Genomic DNA, 19,455 nt, shown 5'->3' on the forward strand with positions numbered 1-19,455 from the left:
AGAAGAATTGGCAAGCTTTTGAAAAGAAAATCTGTTAATCATTAAAGAAAAACCTTGTTAGGATTTTGTTTTCTTTGGTCTTACTGATCACCCAGCTGCAGTGTAGGCTAGGAATATCATTTAATGAATATATAAAGCTTTCCTCTGAGCTTACAAAACCTCAGAAGACTATTTGCTTTTTTATAAAGTTTTTGCAATAAAACAAATCTAAATTAGAGCCCTTCTGTTGAACTATGGCAGTTCGAAAGAATGCCTAGCCCTTAAATAATGCTTTAAATCTGATTTCCTTTGTATTTAACATGGAAATTCTGCTTTGAACGTACTCTACCACTTAATTTTGTGAACTTTCTCTTACCACCATGATTTGCGGAATGCTGTTTTGTCACGTGATAGCTTAGCATTTTATTTGTTAACTAGCTTTATGGTAAGCTTGCTAGCGTCTTTGTAGAAATATTAAAAATGGTGGCATCCTCCTAACTAGTTTTAGCGGGGAAACTTGAGGTTGTTCTCCAGCAAAAGGAGAGAAACTATAGTGTGGGTAAAGTAAATCTAGTTAGATATCTTCTTCTCCTGTCTCACTTGCCATCTCCTTTCTTCATGGTGTTAGGCAAGCGTTGAATCTTCCCATTCTTGAAATTGCTCTTTCTTTAAATCTCATTTGGATCAATTGCTTTTGCATCAGAAGTAAATGGGAAGCTTTTAATCTCAGCACTTTCCCTGTAATTCTTGATCTGGATTTTTAGAATATGGAACAACAAGCCTTGATGGGAAATGCAATTAATTTGATAAACATTTTTAAAATGTTTCTATTTTTTATTAGTAATTGCTGTTGAATTGTGATGATATAGTGGCAAAAGAACCGTTAGTAATATTGTCTGTAGATTGAAACCATACTGGAATGTAAATTCGGTAAGTGTGCTACTGAAAAAGCATGTTCAGATGAGTCTAAAAATAGTTCTAAGGGTTTACTTTGAGCAACTGAGCATTCAGTTTAAAAACTCAGACATTTGTTGTTGTTTAGTTATTGCATCTATTTTCTGAACTTATGAAGACTGTAGGAAATGGGATATAAAATGGGGAAACGAAGATACTAGATGAAATGTGATTATAGGTGAAATATGCATAAACTAATTCTACTAAATACACGCACAAGCAAGCATTTGTTCAATGTTTCCCTGTGCAGAGACTATGAACGTTGCAAGTACTGGTAGAATAGAAATAATACTGCACTCTGTAAAGCCACTCCTATTGCTGATGTTCAGATTTGCAGCATCTGGTGTGAAGCATGGTATGTAGAGACGATCTGCAGACAGTAGCCAGCACCACAGAACAAAGAAGCATTAAAGGTTTTTCTTGACAACTAGATTCAGAAAGCTTTAACCTCTAAGCCTGGAGACTACGGTCCCCCTAGCTCTCACAGCAAATGAAGCTAATTTGCCGTGAGAGAATGAGTGCCTTTCTGTAAAGGTTGCCGTAGAGCACTGCACCATTGCAGTAGGACTGGCTATGCTTGCATCTTTACTGTAACTTTACTTTTGTGTGTCTTATTTCTTCATTTAGAAGAAATGGATGGGAATTTTACATCTGGAAGTAGTACTTCAGAATGCAGCTGCTAGACAAAAACTCTGACAGTTCATACTGTAATTCATCTGTGGCTGATTTCTTTTTAAATTCAGAACAATGCGAGAAGACAGCAAATATGGACTGTTTCTCCCTCTCCTACACAAACTTCTCAGTTTGATTGTTAATCATATTCAGATTTTTTTTTTGGCTAGTTGATGATTATTAAATATCTTCACTGAATTTCAGCTATATTCAAAATTCAAGATATGTTTAAATTTTACAGCAATTGCAGGAGCAGTTGTTCCTATAATAACTGCTACTTTTATTTGTTATAAAACAAAAATATTGGGTCTATTTTGCAACATTTTTATACTTTTCCCTATTAGGCCTATGTAGCAAGAGTACTTGCCTATGTAGCAAGAGTACTTTCATGTACTTTTTTTTGAATTGGTTTTGCACCAAGATACTGTTTTCTAGGTTAAAACTGTTTGGGCAGTAATGCTCTATATTAGCTGTTATTCCAATATTTAACTGTGGTGTTTTTAATTGTTTCCCCCTTATGATTAAAAAAAAAACAGTAAGTGGCAAAATTACCAATTTTAGATGGTATTCACAATTTTGAGTTGTTATTCCAGTTCATGTCACTAGCACTGTATGCACTACATCAAAGGTCATGGCTCCTCTGGGAGTTTTTGTTACCAGAATTTTTTTTCTCTTTCATGTGTGGCTGATAATATAATGATCCAAGAGTATGCATATGCTTGGCTGCATTTATTGGTGACATCTGCTCTGTGCTAGGCTGCATCAACAGAGGAGCTGGTGGACCATGTAAGAGTGTCTGTCACTGGGCATGCAGGTCATTACGAACTGGCTTGCCAAAGGCTGTGTGTCATCTTAAGGTTTCACGCTTACAGAGTGACCTTACTAAAATAAGAGCCCAGGTTTTGCCAAGATGCATCACATTTGCTCAGGAGGCCTGTAAGCCTATGACAACTGCATCATAAAGCCCAGCAATGTGCTGGGTTAGACAAAAGGTTTAACACCAGATACTTTCCTTGGCCATAGTTGCCACTCAATACTAATGCTTAGAATCGTTCTCTGCTTGCCTTATTTCTTAGCTTTCTTTTCTCTGCCTTATTTGATGTTCTCCACCCTTTTTTTGACTGGCAGAAGTTCAGGTGCTTTCAAGCTTCACACTTTTTGAACAATATTTAGGTAGCTAGCAGTACCCTAGAACAGGCCCAGGTTTCTCTGTATCAGCTGTAGAGATGCCAGAAACTGACTGTTAAGCTCAAGTACGATGAAATAAGAGTGTACCTATTCTGATACCTTTAATTTTAACTTGGGACTTTTGTTACTTAGATCCCTCTGTAGCTTCAATAGATTCATGTAGCTGCTGAGCAGCCAAGGTTTTTCACTCTTCATCTCTGCTTATCCTGTATCCTCTGATGATATATGTTGACAGCTATAGATATGTTTTTTCAAAGGCCAGAAGAATTGTCCTGATGCAGTGGAAGGGTTGGCCGTTGAATCTGAACGGGCTTAAATTGTCCTACAGAATTTCCTAAAGCATCAGTTACAGAGCTTCAGTAGCCTACTTAGCTCTGTGTTCTGACAGATAACCTTCAACATCTGATATCTCAGCACATTTTTGCTGTGGCATTAATAGAGAACTGATATACTCAGAGTTAGTTACCTCTGGATACTCTGCTGGGAGACATGGGACTACCATTAAAATAAAATTCTGTGGATCTACCAACCATATGATCTTCACATGTGTCACACTAGTATTAGAGGGATGCCTATTTAGATTTAAAGATACATGTGTATACAAACACACACTCATACACATGTGTATATGCTTGGAATAAGCATTATAGGTATAAAACTCAAATTCAAGGTAGAAGTGAAAAAATATATATACGTTTAGGATGAATAGGTCACCAGACAACTTGTTTCCTTTTGAGTAGTGTTTAAGGCACAGGAGTGACTGTCAGCAGACCTGAGCAAAGTGTTCGTATTTGTCATGTTACACCAGTGATAGTGGTGCATTTTCAGCGAGTTACTTGGAGGTCTGTGAAAAATGTTAAAAACTGGTTACTTCGGTACTGAATTGTGGAAGCAGAATTGAAACCCTGATGTTAGTGTTGTATATTAATTGCAATTATTTTTCTTCCAGTTCTTCAGAACCACGTCCAGCTGGCTTGGAGGAGAACGATCAGTCATCCATATCTGGAGAGCAGGGAATGAGTCTAGATAATACAGGCCCTAAACTTTCAGATTTTGCAAGTAGGCCACCAGGTAGTAAGGTTTTTGTGTGGATTACTTGAATGTAATAATGATAGAGATTTACTGATCTTTGACATTGCTGTTTATTTTTTGGGGATGTTCTTATTCAAACCCAAAGCTTCCCCTCCCCCCACCCCGTTCTAATTGGCGCCGTTGTTTAAGTGTTTTCTTTGAATTAACTCAAAATGAGTGTGTGTGGCCACCTCTCTCACATCATCCTACTGGTACAATGTTGACTATGGTAGAGGTATTTACAGATAATGTAACTGATAAAAATTCTTGTGTTTCTAGCTGTAGCATGGGCTGGTGCCTTAAATTATGAGCATTAACCAATAGGTTCTTGTTTAGAATTAAGAAATGGAGGTTACTGTTGGAAAAGACAAATTTTTCTTGATATGTAGGGAGGATTAAATCCAAAGTCCTGAAAGACATTTCAGGTTTTAAGCCACGTGAGTGGTTCTTACCACCATTCTAATTTTGTTTTTTAGCTAAGTATTTCTACTTTGTACATGAGAAACTGTCAAACCTGTAACAGATTTGTTACTTTATGTCCCACAGTAGCTGTCAAAATTTTAAGTTTGTTTTAGGGATAACTAATCAGTGAAAGTTCAAACTTTTCACTTATGAGTAAAAAAAAACTAGCCTGCAGAAATATTTGCTGACCCTTTTTTCAGGTGGCATGAAACCAGCGTAATAGCCAGTAGCTGATATGATAAATTAGAGATAGTCAGTTAGATGTCTTGCAAATCATTCATATATTAAATCAAAATATTATTAAGAATTAAGTAAAATCATTGTCCTTGTTTGTAAAAATCTGTTTCACTGAAGTGGCTCTTGCATTAGAGAAACAGGTTCATGGCTATACTTTTCTGCAACGAACTGCATCAGACAATTCTGCTTTCTCTGATCCATTTATTTATTGGATGAATGTATAATCTTGTCTTCTTAGGCTATCCTCAGCCAGTGGAACAAAGACAACTTCAGCAGATGCCAGCTCAACTTATGCCACACACACAGCAGCCCCAGCCACAGCAGCAGCAGCCACAGCCACCACCACAACAGGCACAGGCACCACCACAGACGCAGCAGCAGCAACAGCAAATGATGATGATGCTTATGATGCAGCAGGATCCCAAATCAGTCAGGCTTCCCGTGCCACAGGGAGTTCATCAACCTAGAGGGCCTCTGAATCCAGATGCTCAACGAATGCCAATGCAGCAGAGTGGTAACATGTCAGTAATGGTTAACTTACAAGGTCCTGGATCGGTGCCCCCATCTCCTGATAAACAGAGGTTATCCTTGCCAGGCAATCCTCCTCTGGGAAATAATGCAAGAAAGATGATTTATCAAGATAATGTACAGAATCCTTCCAGCTCACCTCTGGGAGAGGTTTCATCAGTATCTTCCCTTCCAGAAGGTGGAGCTGAAGGCCCACCAACATCAGGAGCTCAGAATAATTTGACATCTCATTTAGTAGTTTCACAAAACCAATTAATGATGACTGGACCCAAACCTGGACCATCCCCACTTTCAGCTGCCCAAGGTGCAAGTCCTCAGCAGCAATCTAATTCTCTGCCTGGCACTCTTACACACCATTTTCCAAATGTTGCTGCCCCATCACAAACTTCGAGGCCTAAAACCCCAAACAGAGCAAGCCCAAGGCCATACTATCCTCAAACTCCTAATAATCGTCCACCTAGCACAGAGCCTTCGGAAATAAGCTTGTCTCCAGAAAGACTCAATGCTTCTATAGCTGGTCTTTTTCCTCCTCAAATTAATATTCCTTTACCTCCCAGGCCTAATCTCAATAGAGGATTTGATCAGCAGGGTCTTAATCCGACTACTCTGAAGGCCATTGGACAAGCCCCATCAAATCTCACAGTTAACAGTCAGTCTAGTTTTGCTGCTCCACAGCCACACAAATTGGAAGGTGTAGTTATTAATTCAGGAAAGCAAACCACCACTGGAGGAACAAAGAGAGCAAGTCCAAGCAATAGTCGAAGGTCCAGTCCTGGATCCAGTAGGAAAACTACACCAAGCCCTGGCAGACAAAATTCAAAAGCAGCAAAGTTAGCATTGACAACGCAGCAGAATCCACCTCTCTTGCAGAACATGGAATTACAAAGAAATATGATGGTTGGCCCCTCTTTGCCAACACCTGTGACTACAAGTTTTCAAAATAATAACATGCTAAATAATCAGAATCCTGCAATTTCTGTACCTGTTATGACTGGCATTCCTGAGGATGGTAAAGAGAGCCTTAATGCTCCTCAAGATAATGAGTGTCAAAATGCACAAGGCGTCCCAGGTAACAAAGATTCGCCCAATATTGAACTGAAAGGCATCCCTACCCCAGAAATAAAAATGTTAGTTCCAGAAGAACAGTTGAAAAAAGATGGACAGTCCTCGGACACTAGTAAGCTTCCTGCTTTGGAAGAAAGCAAACCCATGGTATCCCCAGCTATGAGGGAGGCACCAACTTCTCTAAGTCAACTTCTTGATAATTCCGGAGCTCCTAATGTAACCATTAAGCCCCCTGGGCTGACTAGTCTTGAAATGGCACCAATAGTCCCTGCTGGGGAGGAACTGAAGAAGATAGCTGTCATTCCTCCACTACAAGATTCATCCTCTGGCAAAGAGACTTCTAACTCACTTAGTTTGCCTCAAAATAATGAGTCCTGTTCAAATCCAGGACACCAGGAACTGGGAGAAATAAACTCAAACGTTACACAAAACGTTCCTCCAGTAATACAAAGACCTGTTAGCTCTTCTTCAATTTCAGCTTCTTTACCGCCCAACCAGATAACAGTTTTTGTAACTTCAAACCCTATTACATCATCTGCTAATACATCAGCACCACTGCCATCTCACTTGCAGCCTACGTTAGTATCTACTGTTGTCACAATGCCTAATGTAGGAAACAAAGTTATGGTTTCTGAGGGACAGTCAGCAGTTCAGTCCAATGCCCGGCCACAGTTCATTACACCTGTTTTTATAAACTCATCATCAATAATTCAGGTTATGAAAGGCTCCCAACCAAGTACAATTCCAGCAGCCCCAATTACTTCTAACTCTAGTCTGATGCCTCAGTCAGTGGCAGTTGTTGGACCTTTGCATATACCACAGAACATAAACTTCTCCTCTGGGCCTGCTCCCCCTAGCACATCATCTAGCAGTCTTGTTCCTAATATTCCAACAAGCAGGCCACTGGTTCTTAATCCAATGGTGCCTCCTGTTCAGCTGCCTTCTCCTGCTACAACTTCTTCAAATGTTTCTTCACATCTTCCTGCTCAACAAGTCAAAGACTTTAGCCCTGATGAGGCCTCTTCTCAAAGTGGTGGGTCAACTGACCAGTGTTCTGTTACAGCAACACAGTCTGGACCTGGTGTTTCACCTCTTCTCACAAGTAGTCCAGGATCTGGGAATAGACGAAGTCCTGTTTCATCGAGTAAAGGAAAGGGAAAAGTAGACAAGATTGGCCAACTTTTACTGACTAAAGCATGCAAGAAAGTCACTGGCTCCCTTGAGAAAGGAGAAGAACAATATGCTTTGGATGGAGAAACAGAGGGTCAGGGACTAGAAATGTCAGTCCCAAATAGTTTGGGAACAGAGCAATCACCAGCAGAACTAGAAAATAAAACTGTGACATCTCCAGCACCCAGTCTTATAAAACAGAGCACTTCTGGGCCTGGCAATCTGAGTGTTAGCGCTGCTGCTGCTTCTGCTTCTGTATCTCCAAGCTTATCAACAAACACTCCTGCTACAAACGTACTGTCGGTTGTAACCACTCCCGTAGTCCCAGAACTTGCACCTGCAGCACCAAGTACTAATGGTAGTAACCATGGCAATTTGTCAGCAGAGCAAATTGGAATTGGTTTGGTGGAGGAAAAAACAGGAGCACATCAGGAACTGCTCCAAAATACAGGTATGTTCACTGCTACCTTGCCTATATGCAAGAAATGAAATTGCTTTCTTCAACTTCTGATGTGCATTTTTCCGTGAACATAGTAGCCTATAGACACTTCAGCCAAGACTAACATCTACTACTTTGTTTCTAATACGTGAATGATATAAAGTCTTATATTTCACTAAAATTCATATTTCTTTTTTGTCTTCATTTACTACTTAAATATGTGATATTTCCTTTGAATATATAATGCAATAACATACGAGTGACTTCATAGAACTGTTAGATGTAGGGAGGAAAATTGTTGATATATCAGCAATGACAAAAGTAATACTTAAAGCTCCTTCTAAACTGACAGGTAGATTTTTTTTCCTGCTTCAGTCTTGCCAGTGAATGTGGACTTTTTTTTTCTTTAACTTATTTCAGCATATTGATTGAATTATGATATTGTGAGTTAGTCATACCACTAGTTTCCTCTTCCAATAATGTTAATCCTCCAGGGGAATAGATAAAGTACTGCTAGTATGCAGCATAAGAAAAAACAAAACCCCTTAGGTCTAGGGAAAAATTGAAATGCTCATTTCAGAGAAACAACTGAAAATGCAGCTATGAGTAAATTGCATCTGATCACATAAAACATAACATAAAACATAAAACTTCATACCTGACTACATTTCTCCTTTACTGTTTTGGCTGAAAAATCTGGACAGACTTTATCTATGACATCTCTGCCACTTCTTTATGCTGTTCAGTAATCTCTTGAAAATAGTATGGAAATAAACCATAAGTCTTGAAGTAAACTATCTGAATATGATATCTTGATATCATAAATTTACACATACAAGCTAAAATCATAGCCTACAGAAGTCGGTGGAATTGAGACTTTCATCTTGAACGTGAATTTCACTATGGTTGTTAGATGTATATCTTAACAGTACGCCACTAGAAGATGGAAATGCTTACCTGAGCTTCAGAGAAGGAATTCTATTTTGTTGCAAGAAAAAGCTGTTGACGGAAGCAATCTGACACAAGACTTTAACAGCAAGCACTGATATTACTTAGTAAGACTCTTGCTGCTGCTTGACTTAATGTGTAAGAGAAGGTTAGAAAATAGGAATGATGTGCATTACAAAGATTGTTTAATATGCACAAAGTACAGCATTGTCAAGTGAGTTATGTCAACAAGTGTGACTCCTGAGTGTGTTGGTTGAGATTCAGTACCTAGCTTCAGCATCAAGAGTATGGAGTCATTTATTCTCAAGTCTGAAGCAAGCTTCGTTTTCATGCTGGAAAATTCTGACAGCAAACTAACAGCTTGTACTTTCTCTTTGGATTCTGGAGATACAATCAGCTGATGAAGGAATGGAGTAAACATTTGAAATGTTGCCGTACTTTTACAAGTGGATATTCTTTTTCTAAATAAGAACATGTAGCTTCTCATCTTCATCATTTGTGTTCTTCAGAAGTACATTATTACATATAAAGGAAGACTGGAAGGCATATGCCTAACAAGCTGTTTTTCCAACTTATTTTTCACTTGGCAGTCTAAGAAACATTAAGTCATGTCGTCTTATTGCCAAAGGACTTCATGGAAGCCTCTGGAGCATATTTTGCACTCTTGCAATTTAATTGAAAGAGTGAGAGTATTGATTAATGAACAAAGATGCTGTTTTCCCTCAAAGCTTCTGTTGAAATGAGCATTAAGCCTAAAGACAGACTAAACTTAGTTTCTAGGTCTTTAATTTCTAGGTCTCGTGATAAGCTGTTAACCTTTAAAAATCTGTTTTATGGTATTTAATTTCATCCCTTATTCTGATTGGGAAAATATGCTTGGGGTGGAGATACCAAAGGTTTTTTAAAAACTTGTTTAGGGAGGTTGACGGGGGAGAGTAAAGGCTGGGTTAAAAATGTAAATGTAAAAATGCTGAAGTTGGAAGATGCACCATTTTGTAAAAGTGGTCTAATCACTCAAAAAAAACCTTTGTGACTCCCTCTGAAAATAATACTTTTTCCTCCACTTTTGTTCCAGCGTCCTCTCATCATTTAGCCCAGAAAAAAAGTTCAGTTACAACATCAGAAAGTACTGTTCAAAGAACAGGTAAATTTTACTTTGGAGAAGCAGAATACAGGTGAACTAAATTCATTATGTTTGTACCTGACAGTGCATTACTTAAAGATCATTAAATGCTTTTAATGATCATTAAAAAGCTTGGCAGTTTGTGGTTTGGTTGTTTTATCTTTTTTGGGGGAGGTGGTTTTTTACTGTTGTTAGGTACAGCATGTTTTAAGGTTTCCTAAGGCTTGTTGGAGATGCAGTATAGGAACCAGTAATATAAATGAAAAAGTCACCAAAGAAGCTTTTAGATATTCAACCACAAGCATGAAGGACTAAGTTCATTTAAAAAAAAAAAAAAAAAAAAAAAAAACACACTTATTTGATATGCTGCATTTGAGTTTTGAGATTTTGTTTGCAGCAAATAAGAGCTTTTCTTTTATATGCAACAATTCTTCTGGGAACATGAGATTTTTAGAATCCAATCCATTTTTTTTTGCCTGTTCAGTTTTTAATGAATATTTTATGGTGTTGCAAGAATGGAACTACAGCAGATGACTTTTTGTTACTGACACCTGTTATCACATAGGCAATCAAATGTTTTAAAAAAGTAATTTCTGAGATCAACAAGGAAAGTGGATAGATGTAGAGATGCACATGAGAACTCCCACTTGCATCAGTTTGCCTGTAGTGTGATTAGATGTAGCGCTTTAATACCGAAAAATAATTAGATTACCGTTGTAAAATGGCTGTTCATGCATCCTTTCGAAGTTACGTACATCTTGTGCTGGCGCTGAGATGGCTGAATTAGGAGGTCCCAGGGGTGAGGTGAGGGTGGGCTTTTTTTTTTTTCTTTCTGGTTGTTCAGATTTTGGGTAGGAAGAAAAGAAACCTTTGCTTTATGTTTCTTAGTCTTTTTTTTGTTCCCGAAAGTGAAACATTTTTGTTCCTAACAGTGATGCATATACTTGCACTCAAGAGTCTGGTATCCCAAGAATGCAAGTCTAATCAGCTAATCAGCTGCCATAAGGGGACTAGTTTGTAAAGGGACTTCTTACTCTTTTTGCAACTTTGTTCATAACACAATTAGAGAAAAACTTTATTAGGGGCAACGTTGCTCTTAAAGGCAAAGCCACGTTTTTTGCCTCACTGCCCAAAGATTGTAATATATTTAAGAGTGAGAGGGATTACAGTACAGAAAATTTTATAAGCGAACAGTGAATTTATATAATATATATCACAATAATCCTTAAATCAATGGCAGCTTTTCAGAGGAGGTACTGTGTTTAGGTATAGGTGTTCCATCTCGCAAAGGATCTAGTAGATATGGTGAGAATTGAATGACTGATAGTAAATAAAGATTAGCATTGTTAAATGATAGAAAATAAAGTTTACTACAGCAGAGATTCAAAAAGAAACCTTATATGTACATACAAAAATGAGAGAAGTGGAAGAGAAGGAGGGAGCGAAAGAGAAAGAAAGGAGATGGCTCATAAACTTTTCATGTTATCTCCCAGGAAATCTTTCAATTCAGCCAAAGTATAACTGGGCTTCAAACAAGTGCCTTCATCTCCTCACCTTTATTCAGAATTCGTTAGAAGGTATTACTCTGGGAGATCATTGGATTAAACATCTAAGCAAAATTTTACATGAGCAATATGTCCACATTAGTATTTTTAGGATTTGAAACTAATAGAATTTTGTAAGGAATAAACTGACTAAAACAGGAGTTAAGAAAGGGAGAGGGCAGTCGCCCTTATCAGCAAGTTCCTCTAGAGTTTTCTTCTGCAGGGTTTGTTCTAACTCTTCTCTTTCTCAGCTGGTGCAGGCCATAATCAGAGAGAACATGAGGCTGAATGTGATATGTCCTTTGATAAATTAAGATGATTCGCTTTGCGAATAATAATAGATGAGAAGTTTATTCCTCAGACCTAATGTATAACAAGAATTATGTGAGATAGTCATGCCTTGTCAGCAGGTATGTGCTTTTATAGCAGACTTAAATTATCTTTTTCTCTTGTAGAACTTGAAACAAATGCTCCAGTAGTTGCTGGTCAAAGGTAAGGAGATAGTTTATAAAGATTCAGACTAGCTATAGCTTTCATGGGAGGAAATTCTTTTCTCTTTATTTCATTTGCACAGCTTGCAGAAGATCCTTTTGCTCCTTCTTTTTGTTTTCCTTCTTTTCTGTCAAGGAATTAGGTTACTTGAATGTTTCAAAATATTGCTGAAGTGCAGAATTTAAGGTAACTTTTTCCTTAATCTATCTTCATGCTTTGGGCAGTATTTCCTCATATCAACCTGAGCATTGCACATCCTGGAAGAGTCTTAATAGGTCCAGCATTTGGCATTTTCTGAAATCCAAAACCAAAAATTAAAAGCCCTCAAATCCTGCTGATTAGCTATCTTGTGGATTTTTGCTTTCTGGAAGTAGGTCTTTCTAAAAGTTTTTCTCTTCTTACAGTGTTAGCTGCCTTACCTTACTGTTTTCTCTAGACTTCCTCTGTGTGTGTGTGTTTACTCTTTTCTAAGACCTGGTAGGAAGACCTTCTGGAAACTTTTTCTTATCCTGATTAAGACATTCAGTAAGGTAAAGATCAAATATCAAATGGCTGTATTCTGTCCAGAACAAAATAGTTTCCAAAATCTATTTCTGTTATATCCTAAAACAATTAAGCTCTTAAATGTACTCTAGGCAGCTATAATACCAGACCTATTCAAGGTTTTTGATAGTTGTGCTAACATAACTGACTCTGGTTTTGATGCTGTCCTAGTCAGAGTAGAGTAATTCCATGAGCCAAGGCAAATGATCTAGTTCACTCAGTCGGTTCATTAGGAGATAAGGTAGTATTTTCCTTTTTTAAGGGAACTAATGCAGTTTACTTTCTCAGATCAGGAATGACTCTAAATTGAATATTTAAGTATATTTAGCTTCAAATGGACAGGGTTCTTCTGTAGTTGTGTCTGTTTGACAAGAGTTTGACATGAACGTTTTTCCTCCATTAACTTTATTAGAGATAAGCTGAACTTTCACATTCCTTTTTTTAAGGTAGATTTTTTCCAAAGAGCCGAAGGTGAGCCACTTGCCAGATAAGATTCTCCAAATTAAGTTACCTTGCATAACTGTGTTCCAAACTCATTCAGCACATCAAATGATCCCAAGTGCGCTTAGTTTTGATTTTTTTTCAGGATTGATGTCTTTCTGAGCCACACTAGAAAAGGACAGTTTTCAGGCAAATTGTAAATCTAGTGATGTCTGATATTTAAGAAATTCTCAACAGATGGCTCTGACCTTTGAGTTCAATGTATATACAGTACAGAGTTTAGAGAAACCTTGCAGTGTGCAAAGTACTGTTTTTACTTAGGCCAACTTGAATTCCTTCTGCAAAAGGAGAGAGGTGTTGTGTCTGTTCCTATGAAACAATCCAAACTTACGGATTAATCATTTAACTCTTTAAAGAGTACCTTTTTAACTGAACTTCAGCTGGTAATATTCATTTTCTCACATTGTTCTCCAGGTCTCCTCTGAGATAGGTAGCTGTTGTTTCTGTTTCCCAGGTTATTTACTGGGAAAACAGCTTGTGACCTGTTTGAGGGATTCAGTTTACGCATTGCCTGTGATGCTGATTTGCAAGGAAATTGATTTCAGTATTTATTTTGTATCTGAAACAGTACTTCCACATGCTTATTTTCTCTGCATTTCCTTGTTTGAGAACGTTGGACTGTCTTTCCTTATATTGACACACTGTTTTATTTCAGATACCTTATTTAAAACTATAAGCATTTATAGTAGTTTCTTTCCTCTTAAAGTAGGATTTCTTCTGGAAAAATTGATCCTGTAATAGAACCTCTGTATTGCACAGGTCTGTTTTGAGTTTTCGATCAATTATCCAATAAAGACAGTCTTTCTTGAAATCTTGCACATGTCACACAAAGGACATGAAAATGAGTTTTCTTTCTCCTTTGACATTATCAGCAGAATTATTTATTTGGTTAATTAGCTACCTTTGAACTCGCAGGAGATAAGGTTAGCTTAATCTTTGGAAATTGTTCAGTCATCAGAAATCATCTGGTGTTAATAAATAAAGGAAACAACCCCTCAGTCTCAGCGTGAGTTTAGAGGACTAAGAGTAATAAAATAAGAGGAATTCATTATAAATGTAATACCTCATTTATTGGCATGATGACAAGAAGTATGGATTTCTACACTACCTAAAATTATTTTTTATAATAGAGGTATACTTTAAAGACAATTTTAAATCAATCTTAAACTTTTTAATATGGAAAGAAATCACTTAATCAATGAAATGAGCCTTTTCAGTAAAAGCAGAGATGGCATACTCACTTAAGAGTTCATAATTCTTCCTTATGTTCATCTGCAATTTCAATTCTCTATTCCCATATCGTAGCAGTTTCTAATGTAACTTGTTTGCTTTTCCTAGACTTCAGTAATGGTGGCACCTGTGGAAAACAGAGCTGACAATTTATAATGCATCTAATTTCTTGGTCTTCTAATGTTGAAAATACTCTCTTTGAGGACTTCTCAATTCTGTATCCTCTGATAATTTTTAATAGAAATGGACTATACTCTGGCTTACTCAGGTCATTCTTCATCTGATAAAACTTCCAGTATCTCTAGCATTTCATATCTTCAGTGCTAATAGTCCAGAACTGGTACCTGTGTTGGTCCATCCTCCAGCTTGTCTGAGTTGCATAGGAAAACATAATTCTTCTTACACTTCATCAGAAATATTTTGTCCCACTTTATTAGTAATGAGACAAAAGAGAATTGTGAAAAGTCTAAAACTCCAAGTAGAAGAAATTCAAGAACAGAGGATTCTGCTGCTTCACAAGAAACTGTAGAGAATGGACAGCGCAAGAGGTCCTCCAGACCAGCGTCTGCATCCAGCACTGCAAAAGGTAAAATGCACGGCCATCATTACTGTGGAGAGGGCAGGAAGTGAAGTACTTCCCAAAATAATAACCCTTTCAATAACTGAGTTATAACTATGGTTTACAGCTTGTAAATATTGTGTGTTTTTTAACTCTAGTTTCAATGATCTAGACACAGGTTGGTGTTGAAACATTTACATAAATCTGTATTGGCAGTAAATTTTGTTGTATTAATTTTCCATTGTTAAATTTATGGGACTTTTCTGCAGTACTAATCAACGTAGCATTCATAAATCTTGCCTAGCTGAAGAGGAATTCTCTTGGCAGAAATGTGTTGATGTTAAAAGATCTGTACTCAATCAAAGTGTCACTTTTTTTTTTCCCCCTGAAGTCTGAAACACATGCGACAAATGCTTAAGTCTTCCCTAGTGCATGGTCAGCTTTTGCAAAGCCAATTGCTCTTGTCCTGGCATACCTAGCATGCCATCTGGATGACGATCTGAGAGTGTAGCAGAGTTCTGTGTGCTGATGCACGGATCCTCAGCTGTTCTTTCCAAGAACATATGAAATCCTAAAGTTAGTTATTAACCCATGGCATTAGCAGTTGCTGAMGTGCCTTATTTCTCTACGGGTTGCAGCCTTTAACAAAGGTTAACAAATGCAGCATGTGTGTGATACACACATTCATTACCAGAATGCGTGGTCCATAGAACCATTTTGCATTTCTGAAGCTAACTATGTCAGCTCCTTATGTTTAACTGTCAGAAAAGTTCTGATGGGTGAAAATTGTGTGAAAGGGTAGAGAGACCGTCAAGAGGAAACATTCGACCAATATTTTCAAGATAACATACAGAATGCAGAGGTATTAATATAAAATTACTCTAAAAAGTTGAATTCAGCAACCATTTTCAATACTCAAGATGCTAAAGTTTGGTGGTAAGGAGTATTTGCATTTTAAGAGTTTCAGAGAAGACTTCCAGTTGCACATGATTGTGTAATGACTGTCAAAGATTACATGAAGGGGCCTATGTGTTCTGCAGTTTAGTGGCTGCTGAATTTAATTAAATTTGCTTCTTGTGGCAGGATTGTGCAAAGTAATCTAAGGCTGTATTGTAAAAGTGTTACGATTGTGAAGAAAAGTTTGAAAATGTGAACGAAATGTAAAATTGATTTAGTAATATCTTCTGGAGTCTGAGGCGACCTGAAACATTGGGTCTGAAAAGTGTGACTAGCCCCACATATTGTAATGCGTGAACCTAAAGATGACAACCAGTGGCATGTCAAAACCTGAAAATGTGGGAACATTAAAATTCATTAAATAATACCAGAACTAATTTAGAATTTTTTTTTGTTTTGACTGCATTATTCATTCACCTCTGTAAGTAAAATCATTGTTTTTAAAACATGTATCTGAAACTGCCACAGTATCCAAGGGTCTTGCTTGAAAACATAGGCCCAGCATACCACGTAGTGCCCTGGGATTTGATTTTCTTATCTCCACGTAAATAACTGTCTACTTCAAAGACATAGACAACCTGAGCAAAACAAGACTCTTCTGTGCAAGAGCACAGTATTAATGGTTAGTTACATAGCTGATGAAGTGTAAAGAGGTTTGCAACTTATGCCTACTCTGTTCTCTCCTTTATTAGTTATGATAGCTTAAGAAAGCATATTTGTTTTGTATGCTGCTGACCTTCACCTAGATGTCTATGGTTGCATATGCAGGTACATTATCTGTGTTCTTAGAAAATTACTAGTTAATGTTCAAGAGAATGCAGAGTTGGGAGCAAATACCTTCTGAAATATAGGCTGGCTAAGGCCATTACAAGAAATGGCACTTCTGAAGAACTTAAATATAGCAGGGAGAAAAAGGTAAATTTTGAGCCAGTTTGTACATAAACTGCCCTTTCTAAGTATCAAGAAGGACAAAGCAGAAGCATAATTTTAAGGCAGAGGATGAAATGAAAGTCAGCCCTAATTGTACATCGAACGCTTCAGTTTGCAGGTTTGGGGTAGAAGCAGATGTGAGAATACTGGTAATGTTCACAAGGTAATGGTGGCCTCAGAATTGAGTGACTGGAACAGCTACTGAATGATGCTGAACATTTGCCCATTTATTCTGTCAGAGACTTTAGCAGCAGCAGGTAATACTACAGTTAATATTACTGGTGACTAAAGTGTTTGAAAGTAGCATTATTGCTTGAAAGGTGGACTTCTCTGACTGTTAAGTCATACCTGTTAAGATGTCTTTTACTTCTGAAAACTGGTATTGTATTGGTATTTTCACCTCTTTGAGTACCTTTCCAGCAAGGGCTGTTCCAGCATTTACTGTAGCTTTGGATCTGTTAAATTTTGAAGCATTTTTAATACAGCATTTAACAGGCATAGAGTTGTACCATTGCCTTTCTAGTTTTAAAAGTCTTACTTGCAGAATTGTTCCCTTTGGATTCTAAAACACAGCTCTAATAGCTTTCAGAAAATATTGTAAAGAGCCAAAGATGCATTGCCAGCATTTAAAATCGTATTTTTAAAAAAGCTAAAGATGCAAATATGCTTAGTCCTTACTCAATTCTCTTTCTTTTTGTCCTAAAATGGAAACTTAGTGCCTTGGTAAGTGCACTGAAAATGTCATCTGGTTTCACTGTAGCTTTTGTAAGTACTTCTGGTTGTTCTGCTGAAGTGCTATGATATTATGTATCTTCCTGCATAAGCTGTTTTTCTGTGAATCATAACGTACACTGAAGAGACTTGTTTTTCCAAATGACCTGACTTTCCAAGGACTCAAACAAATAGACTCTTCACTTGTGTGGCAGACTCCAAAATATCTCTCTAAGATTTCCTATAACATCATCTCCCAGTACTGTGCTTGGATCCAATTTATGTAGTTTGTTTCCAAAGCTGTACTTAATGTTTCATGGAGGCTTATTTTTGTGTTGTTGCTGAGCCAGTTGTGGCATGCAGGGAAGTAAAGATAAAGTATGTTAAAAATACATGACTTCTGAGGCTGCGATACTAGGACTGCATAAATGTTAACCTCATAACACTGAAATTCTGTCCGTGTGTTTGTAAGAGAAGATAGTGGGAATTTTGCATTATTGTATTGCTGCTCGTGGCTGTAATCAGGATGAAGGGTCCATTTATGTTAAGTGTTGTGCAAAGTCAATCCCTGCTCTGTGGAACTTATGGTCTTAAGTTTTCACTCTGAAATTTTTAGAAAAATAAAAGGGCAGTCTGTGCACCTGTCATGAATGGCTTACCAACTTAGTATCCATGCTTTTTTTTTCTTCTCTTAATTTCAGAAACGAGTGCCAGTGCAATGCAGTCAAAAAGAAGAAAATCCAAGTAAATTACTGCATGGAAACATGAAACTTGTAAATGAGTGTGAATTTTCCAATAGCAATTTTGAGCTGTGATTTTTCTTTTTTAAATAAAATTGTGTACAGTAAGTCATTTTAATATTATACTGTTCCCAGTAAATGATTTTTTCTAAAAAACAAATAAATAGATACAAAAACTGGGTTCTTGTAAAAACCCTCTGGATTTACGAAGTGAAGTCCAGTGTTAGCACATTAGGTTAATGTGTTTTTAAGAAATGGGAGGGGAGGGGAAGACAATTGTAAATTTATTTGTTTCCACTTTTCGTAAACAGAATACAGGGTTGTCATTTTTAGGTATTAAAATAATGTATTGTGCTGTTGTTTAAGTACTGTATGTGAATAGCAGTAAGAGGGTTAAAACAAACCCAATCTTGTTTGGAAATGTAAATAATTTTATTATATAGTAGATATGATGTATTTGTTGTAGAAATGGACCAGTGAAACAGAAATAAATTTAAGGGTTTGTATAATGTGGAATCCCTAATGCTCTAAATAAATGTTATTGTCCTATAATTTGGGTCGTATTGTTATTATTAGCAGCAACAACAGCATCATTCCAAACAGGAAGATCGAATGGATTATTTAGAGCTCTAGGCCTACAAGCTCCTTATTTGGAGCTTTAGAAAGGAATTTGTTTAACCACAAATGAATTAACTAATGCAGCTGTTCTTGCAAGGCAAAAAAAATATTCAAAGGCCACCCTCCAGCCTGCAGGATATTTGCAATGGATACGTATGGAGGATAACCAGAACACAGCTCTCCCCACAAATAAAGCCAAAAAATGCCTATCTATGCCCCTATAAACTGAGACCCTGCTGTCAGCAGAACATGGCACAGAAAAATGCTGTATGAAATGACTTGAAGGCTTTCTGAGATGTGGTAGCCTAAAGTAGATTTATTTGAATATACTATACTATGCTGCCATCAGTGGTGACTTGTTTATACGTACTTCTGCAGAAAGTAGGTCAGCCTTCTAGTTCCAGGAAGCTCTTACGGTAAGAAATTGAGAAGGAAGTCTTCCCAGATTGCTTGTTGCCTTGTGCACAAGTAAATAAGCTTTTACTTGTTTTTAATGAATATAATATATTTTGCGTGCACACACATGTTTTTATATATATATATATGTATATATATATAAGCTGTTTAAATATAAATTATCAGGTGATGCCTCTTATAAGGACAGAAATTGTCTATTTATGGACTGGGTGATAGACACTGAGGGAGGCTAACTTCTCCAGCTCCTCAGTGAGAGTTTGGATGCTGTCTGCTGCCAAAAAGTCACACTTGTGTATGTGAACTGTGCCCTTTTCCTAGGCCCCAACCCACCAGCGCTGTGTTCTCCAAACCCTCTGTCCTCCCCTCAGTAGTCACAG

General features: G+C 37.3%; 1 protein-coding gene across 4 annotated transcripts in view; it reads left to right on the plus strand.

Annotated features, from left to right (window-relative positions):
* Nucleotides 1-18,595, plus strand: part of NCOA6 (nuclear receptor coactivator 6) — a 34,428-nt gene extending 15,833 nt beyond the window's left edge. For 2 of the 4 annotated variants that reach the window (XM_085302613.1, XM_085302611.1), the window contains 6 exons: nt 3,743-3,864; nt 4,802-7,777; nt 9,789-9,857; nt 11,836-11,872; nt 14,584-14,732; nt 18,005-18,595. In XM_085302613.1, the coding sequence (XP_085158739.1) occupies nt 3,743-3,864; nt 4,802-7,777; nt 9,789-9,857; nt 11,836-11,872; nt 14,584-14,732; nt 18,005-18,051 (3,400 nt within the window). In that variant the 3' untranslated portion in view covers nt 18,052-18,595. Of the gene's footprint in view, nt 1-3,742; nt 3,865-4,801; nt 7,778-9,788; nt 9,858-11,835; nt 11,873-14,254; nt 16,850-18,004 lie in introns of those variants that run through there. The other 2 variants (XR_014895564.1, XM_085302612.1) reach the window with 2 other exon arrangements.
* Nucleotides 18,596-19,455: the final 860 nt, after the last annotated feature.

The sequence above is a fragment of the Rhea americana genome, unplaced genomic scaffold (assembly GCF_003343005.1).
Source record: "Rhea americana isolate MKP2758 unplaced genomic scaffold, rheAme1 scaffold_190, whole genome shotgun sequence".
NCBI lineage: Eukaryota > Metazoa > Chordata > Aves > Rheiformes > Rheidae > Rhea > Rhea americana.